Source organism: Eumetopias jubatus, unplaced genomic scaffold, assembly GCF_037043125.1.
Source record: "Eumetopias jubatus isolate StellerSeaLion01/CBP00866 unplaced genomic scaffold, mEumJub1_p1.0 scaffold_3, whole genome shotgun sequence".
In the NCBI taxonomy this organism is placed as follows: domain Eukaryota; kingdom Metazoa; phylum Chordata; class Mammalia; order Carnivora; family Otariidae; genus Eumetopias; species Eumetopias jubatus.
Genome location: NW_028274809.1, coordinates 127,800,198 through 127,810,988, shown reverse-complemented (window position 1 = coordinate 127,810,988; position 10,791 = coordinate 127,800,198). Strand labels below are relative to the sequence as shown.

The following is a 10,791-nucleotide window of genomic DNA, read 5'->3' as shown; positions in this document are numbered from 1 at the left end:
TACAAATATAATTATTGTCCTTCTACTTTTTTCAGTTTTCACAGCATATAGCCATTATATACCACATTCTCTCTCATATAACTAAATGGTTAGTTCTCCAAAATACATGTATATTTGATGGTTATCATGAGATCCCTCTTCTGTTTGTTTTCATATAATTTTCAAAAATATGACAACCTACTTTCTGAGAACTATCAGTGCTGTGTTCATAACCCATTTTTATGTGGACTTTCTCTTTGTCCCTCTTGCCTTCTGTTGCTCAGTTTGGATTCTAGTCATAGTAGTTTCTTCTCAATGTGGGGCTTTGTCTTGGGAGAACTTTAGTTGGTTAATTACTCATAGCACCTAGATGGCTCAGCCCCTTCCACCCTTACCATGGAACCCTTGGACTCATTTGCTATTATAGTGTGCAAAAGCCCTCTCTATTTTAGCTGTTGTTCTCAATTTGGCCCTCTCGGTTTACCAATGAGTACTTGTAGACTAGTTTCCTCAGATGCCAACTTGTTTCCCACCAATTTCTCCCTGGCCTCTGCTAATCCATGTGTTATCTTATAGCTCTTGCATCTCAATCCAGTCATATTTTGGATTATTGATGGGATACCTTGTCACCTAGTTTGGTTGTAGCTGTTCATTTTTTGTTGTGGTAGTTATTGTTTCAACATCTATTGTTCTGTCTATTTTTCATGGAGGAATTCAGGGTTATTTAAAAAAGTATGACACTCATTACCATCTATACTGAATCTGCCACATTTTTTTGTATTATTGCCATTTTAAAATAACTTCTGAAAATACATTTCAATCTATAATTTTTGAATTAAAATAAAGATATGTAAGTTTTTCTAATTATGTGGCCATATTTTTACTATGAATGATCCAAGGGTGAACTGGGCTTCTTGATTAGGGTCATTCTTTCTATAATAACATTTTAATGATGTTCTCTTTTGGTTGAGGGGAAATTCCATGCTATTATAAAAAAATGCTAGTCTTGGAAACTTAAATATTCTTGAGTATTTTATGACTTTAATAAAACATTTATTAACGTTACCAAAAGTGTAATAGACACTTTAGTATAATATTTCCTGCACTGCGACCATCCCTTTCTAATATGTTTTACTTATACATATAGCTTCTAAACTTACATATATAGCTTCTAAAAGAGGCAGCCTATATATTACACCGAACTTCACCCTTCCCATCTACCCCAACCTTAGCTGATTGTAACTGAGGTAGACACAAGGCTGAGCCACACAGATCCTCTCTTCTATACAGTGACTATAGTCAACTGATGAAAGACATTTACATTAAAAGCACATTTGGAGTCAGGGTGGGGTACTATACTGGGCCAGGTTCCGATGACTAAAAAAGTGAAGTTAATCGGGGAAAGAAGTGAAAAATTGATTTGATACACAGAGAGAAGCAAATATGGAAGGCTATAAAGTTGCCTTGAGAGTCAAAGGGAGCAGCCTTGGTACTGACTCTTCTCTCCCGTTTCAAGGTTGCCTGACGTCTACCTATTTTTCATTTCCTGACTTTGGATGCTGTAAGACTTTCTGCTGTATCCGCATCATAATTAAGTTACCTTTAATACTCTTGTGAGTTTTCAACCAAACATAAATAATGCTCACAGAATATAAATAGTGATTTCTCAGGGCCACTCTGCTATGGTGGGATAAGACAGAGTAAAGGACACTAGGCTAACAAACACACACACACCCACAGCCCACCCCCCCGACCCCTAAACGTTTTTTCTTCTAATTAACTTAGGTGATTACTGATTCTTTATTACTAATGATAACTCTAGGCTCACTGTAGTTGTTCTTAGGACTCCTGAATCTACAACTGAACCTCTGAAGTGCATCCTCCATTGCTGCAGCAAACCAAATAAATATAACCATTGGACCAAAGGTTGTTTTGTCATCTTGGGCTGGTGGATTTTGATACTTGCATATATACTGACTCTAATTTTTATGCATTAGTTTGCAAATTTAAAACCTAGAATTTTCTTAGAATCACATAATAGTAATTTAACACAGGATGACTAATAAAAGTGATAGACAAATTAAGAAAATTAAAGAACACTATTTTAGCTATTTTAAAGGACATAGACAATACAAAGTATCAGTGATTATTTTATAAAAAAAACTACATGAATACAAGTGTAAATTAAGAACAAATGAATATAAAACAAGTAAAGATGCCATTCAAATGCACTTTATGTTTACTTGAAATTAAGAATAATTGCCTTCTCTTTTCATAGGACATAAAATATCTTCACTTATCTAAATCCAGCTTTGTTCCTACCATTTAGATATACATGATGAAGTCAAAAGCAATGGGATTTATTCATCATAAGCACTATTTTTAAATATTTAATGGCTAGCATAAAGATATTTTTATCATGTAAATTTCCTGAGTCCTTTATAATAGTTTGACAGTTTTTCTTCTCAGAGGAGAGGAATAATGTTTCAAATGAGAAAAAGGAGGGAAATGGAAGAGAGGGAAAAAGAATGATCAAGAATACATGTTCAAGAATGAGAACATGAAAGGACATGTATTTCCAGAGACGGGGGTGGAGAGCAAGACTGGACCTTGGATGAGCATAGCAGCCTGCTCACAGGTGTGGATGACTGATCAATACTGGGAATTCTTACCACAGAACACAACATTTTACCCGTCTTATCACCTTATTTTCAAAACTTACCTCTACCAATATTAGTAACAAAAATAATGTTCTAGTCAAGTATAAAGAAAAAATACTGAATATTATATACCAAAATAAGCTAGGCAATACAATATAAACAATAAGATATTTCCTATTTATAAGTGATAAATAATTTTATCAAAATTGTATAAATAAAATGGCACAAGATCACATAAGAGAAGACATTAATTAGACTTAAGGAATCGGAAACAGGATTCAAAGGATGAGAATAATTTGGGGGAGAGAAAAAAGGAAAAAGATCAAATGTAGAAGAAGAGTTATACAAAAACAAGGAAATGTGATAACGTGTGACTTGTTTTCATGTTTAATTAATGTCTTCTATAAAAGTAAGGACAGAAACTCGTTAAGTCTGAAAAGGAAAGTTATAACTAAATTGTGAAGGATACAGAATGTTGTTGTTACAGATGTTTCTAGATTTTTGGACTGTATTGATTGGCAGAAATTTGGAGGACATACTGTGTCAACTTTCTATTTAAAAAAATACAACTCTAAATCTAAAATTTTGCCATTTACTATCATCATTTTATTATGTACAATACTTTTAACACAAAAAAGGGATATGAACATTACATCCACATAGTTTTAAAAATGGGATATATTAAACTCTTTGGATGCAGAAAAGTTACAACATAAAATTGTATTCTGCCAGATTAACACAAAGTGAACTTTCAACATATAACATGTTCCAATGTTTCATTTCTAGCATAGCCATTTTTCTAAAAATCCAAGAGGTGTGTTCTTAATACCCTTTCAACTCAATTCAGAATATTTTAGGTAAATTTAGGGAAGCCCAAGAAAAACAGCTCTCAATTACCTACCCAGCCTTTTCTCCTACCTTCTCACTGCAGTGCTGGGAAGAAATAAGAAAGAGTCCAGATGCCTGGTCATGGAAAATTTTGGAAAGGGGCTATCTATGTGGGGTGGGGTCTTGCCTGACCAACACAGACAGTTAAAAGTTATCTCACAGTAATTCCTTAGAGCTTCACATTGTCACAAACTGTCACTGAGGAACCAGGAACATGGTCTTATAACTTAAAATAATTCCTTCTTTGCTTTGGCTGCTGGAAAACTTAGTGCTGATTTGTGTCCCAGTTTTAATAACACTACAAGGACTCATTACTAACATTTCTAAATTTACGCTCTGTTTGTTTTAGCATGTCTTGGACCACTATTTATATATTTCTCATGTGAATTTGTCAAATCATTTTAGGAAAATATATATGTAAATACAGAAAAAATAAGGGACTTCTAGTGAATGAGGAAATATTTAAGATTTATTTTTTCAATAATGTTTATTAATTTTTTTCTTATGGTAAAGTAACACGTTAGGGGGTCATTGCACTAAATATTCTCTCAGTCTAAAACGCTTTTCTAGTAAGCTGTATGACTCACCTCCTTTCAGTCTTTGCTTAAATGTAATTTTTATCATTGGTCTATTTAAAATTATAGAGCATGTTAGAAGATGGTAAATGCTATGTTAAAGGTAAGTTCAACACAGCAGTTTGGGATTCTAAAAGTGGCAGAGTTGGGTTGCAGTTTTAAAGAGGGTGATTTATTAAGTAAACCACAACCTGACCCTGTCATTTTTAGAATCCCAAACCCCTGTGTTGGACTTATCCTTTAACATAGCATTTACCGTCTTCTAACATGGTCTATAATTTATTTATTATGTTCAATACTTATCTAAATGTCCTCTCCTTGCCAGAATATAAGCTCTACAAGGCAGGGATTTTTTTTTTTAATTAAGGTTGGTGTTTTTTGTTTGTTTGTTTGTTTTCTTTTATAAAGTATAGTTGACACACAGTGCTACATGAGTTTCAGGTATACAACATAGTGATTCGACAACTTTATATGTTATGCTATGCTCATCACAAAGGTAGCTTCCAACTGTCACTGTACAATGCTATTAAAATACTACTCTCTATATTCTCTATGCTGTAACTTTTCATCCCCCTGACTTATTCCTTCCATAACTAGAAGCCTGTCTGCCACTCCCCTTCGCCCATTTTGCCCATTTCCATCCCCCTCTCCCCTGGCCACCACCAGTTTGTTCTTTGTATTTATGGGTCTGTTTCTGCTTTTGTTTTTTCACTTGTTTCCTTTTTTAGATTCCACATCTTTGTCTGTTATAAACTAATACATTCCAAGTACCTAAGAAAATGCTTGGCCTTGGACAAGAATTCAAGTTTTTTTTTTTTTTTTTTAAATGAATAGCTCACCTGTGTGTCACTGTTCTAAGAACTTTATATGCATTATATAATTTAATCTTCACAAGAACCCTGGGAGGGAGGTGCTATCACTGACTATATTTTATAGAAAGAACATAAGTTACGAAATGCCTAAATAATTCACAAAGATCAGAGAGCTAAGATAGTAGTAGAACAAAGATTTAAACCCAGTCAGGTTATTAACAATTACTGTCTCACCTAACAGAAACAGGTTGCGTAAAAGCAGCTGCGACAATGATAGATCACAGGAAAACGACAGTAAATAGAAAATGAAAAGCAAAAAAATATACATAAGCCTGCTAAATTCAAGGAATAGTACCTAAAACCATTATATATTCACAGGATGATCTAGATATGGATTACCCCTTTCTGAAGCTCTTGAATATTTATAAAACAAACTTTTTAAAGAACTAAGGCTTCAGATAACCATATTTTTAAAAGCTGCTCTCCTAATACTGGAGCATTAATTAAATCTTCATAATAATTTATCTGCTTTCCCTTCTCATTCCATTTAAGCTGCTGTTGAGTAAAAGACAATAGCTTTATCAATTCCAGGTTAAGTATTTCTTTACATTTTCTCAGTTAAGAATTTTCATATTACAAGTATTATGTGAATAAGGAAGTCACTTACAGAAGCATGGCTCTTAGAGTTAAAAGGAAATTTTAGAGAGTATTGTTTAGTAAACACACCAACCTAATGAAGGATATATTGCAGCCCTGGTAGACTAGGACTTTCAGAGCCAGAGTCTCCTAGTCCAACACTTTTTCAAAGTTCTCCATTCTGTATTATCATTGACTGTGAAAACATGTTATTTTTCAAAATGAATAAGAAGAAAGCATGTATGAATATCTTATTAGAATTTGTGGAAGCAATGTCTTTATATTCTTTTGGCAATAAATATTCCTCCAGAAGTACAATTTATATCATGAGTAATAGATACATTATAGGAAACTAAAAATAATTAGAATAGAGAGAAATCATACCTTCTATCAATAGCTCTTGTCCATGACTGCCAAGAAGTGTACGAGATAGGAATGGGGCAAAGTCTACAAAAATTTCACGAAGAAGAGGAGCAACTTTTTCTAAAGCTCTTTCAAGTTTTGCAGTGATGCTGTTGAAATTAAGACATAAAGACTAGTAAATATAATTCAATACAAAAAGTCAAATAAAGTTTACTTCTAAATTAAAATCTTGAAAAATCATAAATGTACAATTCTAACTCATGGAATAGTAACAGCTTCAGTAGTAGAAGGGACACCCTTTAGAGTTTCACATCAGTCATAAGGCTAACTCTAAAGACTGCAGCTAAAGTAGAATGATCAGGGATGCCTGGGTGGCTCAGTTGGTTAAGCCCAGGACTCTAGATTCCGGCTCAGGTCATGATCTCAGGGTCATGAGATCAAGCCCTGCCTGTGCTCAGCAGGGAGTACACTTGAGATTCCCTCTCTTCTTCTCCCTCTGCCCTACCCCACCATGCTCTCTCTCTAAAATTAGTAAATAAATCTTTAAAAAAAGGTAGAATGACTGTTCTGTGAAAGGCAACTGGGATTCTACAACCTGCAAGGGACACAGCAAAAATTAAAAAATGCTTCAAAATAATAAAAGTTCTTTCACAAAGCTAAGTAACATTTTGCTATATGTGAGGAAAATATAAATGACAAAAAAGTAATTAATCATAGAACAACTTTCAAATATATTACTAATATTTAAAAACTAAAGTACTGCATTGTTAAGTGATTAAATAGGGGTCAGGGAATAATCTAGGATTCCTTCTCTCCTAACTTGGAAACAGCATGATCTGAATCATTTGTGCACTCAAAGCCTTACCATTAGCACCTCTATCTAACTTTGTCTCCTCTTATCTGGGTCAACAGCTTTAGGGAAAGAAGTCAGAGAGGAAACTGGTGTGAGCACTTCCACAAACATTTAAAAGAGAATATTCTAGAGGAACAACTTTGGGCAAGAAAAAGGGAGCTGGGTGGGACTTTGAAGACATGTTGAAGATACAGAGAATTCTCAATATTCTCCCTTACTCTGTTATTCCTGAACTAAAGTAAGCACCTTCTTTAATTTTTTTTATTATTATGTTAGTACATCACTAGTTTTTGATGTAGAGGTGATAAGCACCTTCTTTAACCAATGGTTCTCAAATTTTAGTGTAGATCAGAATCATCTATAATGCTGTTTAAACTGACTCCTAGAACCCCATCCCCATAACTTCTGATTCAGCAGGTCTAGGTATACTGTGAGAATTTGCACTTCTAACAAATTCTCAGGTGGTTTGCTACTGCTGATCCCAGAAAGACACTTTGAAAATAACTGTTTTAATGAGAGTATTTACTACTAGTAAATTGTAATAAAACAGCAAAGGGAAGGCTACCTGAAGTCATAAAATAATGGTAATAAGCTATCTCTGACTTTTAGTGAATATAGACAGAACTCCTTTTTTTATATCTATTAATTAATTAATTCCTTCTAATCTCCAGGATCATGTCCCATAACTTCCCAGCTAAAGTAATCCCCACCTCTAAAGAAATATGAGCAAGAATGCTAAGAGCAAACCTATGAACAGGGGAAAAATCTAGATGTTATTAATTGTTTTTGTACCTGAATTCTGAGTGAAGCATGAATACTTTTATTTAAGATTAATTAATGAGAGTGAAATTACCTTAGAAAATTTTTAGATGTATAAAGGTTCACATCATACTTATACTATTGTAATATATTATTATCTAATTAAATTCAGGAAAATTTTTCCCCAGTTTATGACTTTTTTTCCATAATTTATGGGTTTATGCATGATTTGGAGGCTTCAAACTTGCAACAGTACTGTTCTAGGTTACATATCAAATAGAAACTTCAATTAATTTAATCAACCAATCACATAAGTGTGTGTGTTACCTGTGTACTAATTACCTTGACTTAAGGGTAAGGGATAAAACAGACATTTCTCAATGAGTGAATCCCTATAATAGTATTTTAAGAAGCAACTATTTTCTTATAAAACTCAATAGAATATTAAACGATGCTCTTACATATCATTCGGTAATCATAATTTTAATATTCTAATGGAGAACAAACAATGTAACATTTTCCCCAGCAAGAGATCAAAGGCTTTAAGTACAGCAAATCATCATCAAATAATACTGCCAGATTTCTCTATCAAACAGCCTATTCTTTTTTATTGTTGTTGTTCTTTTTCTAATTTTTATTTTATTTAAAAAAATTTTAATTCCAGTGGAGTTAACGTGCAGTGTTAAATTAGTTTCAGGTGTACAATACAGTGATTCAACTATTCTATACATTACTCAGTGCTCATCATGATAACTGTACCCTTATTTCCCATCATCTATTTCACCCATCCCCCCATCCCCTTCCCCTCTGGTAGCCATCAGTTTGTTCTCTATAGTTAAGAGTCGGCTTTTTTGTTTTGTCTCTTTTTTCCTTTGTTCATTTGGTTTGTTTCTTAAGTTCCACATAAGAGTGAAACTGTATGGTATTTCTCTTTCTCTGACTGCCTTATTTCACTTAGCATTATACCCTTCAGATCTATCCATGTTGTTGGCAAACAACAGCCTATTCGAAGTGGAAAAGTTTCACCATCACTTTTCTACAGTGAAGAAAATGGACAGGTTTTTGTTGTTGCTGTCGTTAATATTTATAGATTCCACACAATGTATTTTATTTTTTTTTAAGTTTTATTTATTTATTTATTTGACAGAGAAAGACACAGCGAGAGAGGGAACGCAAGCAGGGGGAGTGGGAGAGGGAGAAGCAGGCTTCCCGCGGAGCAGGGAGCCCAATGCGGGGCTGGATCCCAGGACCCTGGGATCGTGACCTAAGCCTAAGGCAGACGCTTAATGACTGAGCCACCCAGGCGCCCCCCACACAATGTATTTTAAAGGAAAGTAAACATCAGATAAGAGTATGTGATCTTCATCTTTACACAATTTAAATTCTCAAAGAACATGATATAAATGTCTATCTCAGCTTAATACCCTCCTCTATCACCAGGCAAAGAACCACCAATTACAAAAAAAAAAAAAAAAAAAAAAATACTGGTATTTCAATTCTCATCTGAGAGAAGTGCACAATGTAAAACTCCCTTTTCTCAAGATATACCTGAAAAATTTATCTGTTAACATGTAAAAAATAAATAAATAAAACACTTTTTTTTTTTTTTTACAACTGATGTTTCTGGATAGTTTATTAGTAGACTTATCAGACAATCCAGTTGTTTTTCCTCCATATCAAACAAGATCTGAATGTAAGAAGTTTTCCAGTCAGAAATGACAAACACAGATGGAATTAATCATCCAGAAAACACTTTAACAGAAGAGAACTCCTTGGTCTTATGTCCTAGGAAAATAAATGAATTATTCTCTTCATTTTGAATATAATTTTTTTTAAACAGCACATGTAATAACTACCAGAAAACAAAGTTCTTTGGCAAATTATTTTGTAAGAAAAATTAGCATATTTTACTTGATTTAGGGAAAAGAGTAAGTAATAATTTTTCATTTTTATTTGAAAGCTTATTTTCATTTATTCAAGTATAAGATATTTTATGCACAAAAAAATTTGAAGTTTCAGTACACAGGTAATTTGCCCTACATAGTCTTGAGTGAGATTTATAATCTTAACACTCTAGCAACTTCTTAGTTTTTAGGAAAGTTCTTGGGCCCTAAATTTTCCAATTCCAGGCTGAAATGCATTCTCTCAAGTCTCTCATCCCTCTCTCCCTACTCATTTTTTTTTCATTCCCTTCAGTCACATTAATGATGCTTATCACGTTATTTTGACATTGGCTATTTTTCTTGACAGTTACGTGCAAATTCTTTTAAGAAAGAGAATTACCGATTTCCATGAAGAAAACTACTGTTGCAAGTTGGGTAATTTATCAACCACTCTCATAAATTCTCCAACAATAAAAACAAAATATTCAAAGAAAATAATAATGCTTTAGATGAAATTTTAAAGTGTTAATGCCTGGATTAAAATAACATGATTTAAAACACAAGAGTTTTATTATTATGGTTTTAAAAATCACCATTACGTATTGGCTTTTACTTATATTAAGAAAATCTCATTTACAGAGATTTACAGATTTTAAGAAATTTTATGAATAAAGATAGAAAAAAATGTATGAACAAAATGTATGAAAACCCATGGTTGCAATTATTCTCAAATCTTGCCAAATGTAACTGACCTCAGGCTGTATCAAAGGTCAAGGAGATTAGAAATAAATTAATCAGCAGAAAAAAGTAAGATTTTTGTCTCATTTTCTAAATTAATCTCCTCATAAACATGTTTCACTACAAAGTATTGATTATTTTCAAATGTTATACGCTTTAAAATTCTAGAAAAATACAATAATTTACCTTCATTTAGGACACTGCTTATGTTGTGAGTCCTATTTTAATAAACTCCTTTACACTTGTGCCACTTAATGAAGTTATAATTCTTACTTTGGTTTTAATATTTTGTATTCTCCTAGGTCCATAGATGTCATAAATATAATAAAACTTAATACTTTAATTTGGTACATTTAAGTTCTTAAGTTTCTTCATTTCTTAAATCATATAAAATGGTTATATATAATAATAAAATGTAGAATGAAAATAATTATGTAACCTTAAGCAATGTACATAAAAGCTCAGTTATAAAGGAAATTATTACGCTAGTGTATTCCACAACAGATTTCATTAATCAAATGTTCCCGGGTAAATTAGGGATGTAAATGTATTTACATGCATAAGTAAGTGAAGTGATTTGCTTAAGTAAACTTAGATAAAAAGAAAAGATTAGGAGAATATTAATGACAGCAAAACTATAAATTG

The 10,791-nt window shown here is 32.8% G+C and overlaps 1 protein-coding gene across 7 annotated transcripts in view; it reads right to left on the bottom strand.

The window, feature by feature from the left end:
- NBEA (neurobeachin) overlaps positions 1–10,791 on the bottom strand; it is a 685,632-nt gene that overhangs the window by 374,914 nt on the left and 299,927 nt on the right. For all 7 annotated transcript variants that reach the window (XM_088021800.1, XM_088021804.1, XM_088021803.1 and 4 more), the window contains one exon: positions 5,935–6,062. In XM_088021800.1, the coding sequence (XP_087877926.1) occupies positions 5,935–6,062 (128 nt within the window). The remainder of the gene's footprint in view (positions 1–5,934; positions 6,063–10,791) is intronic.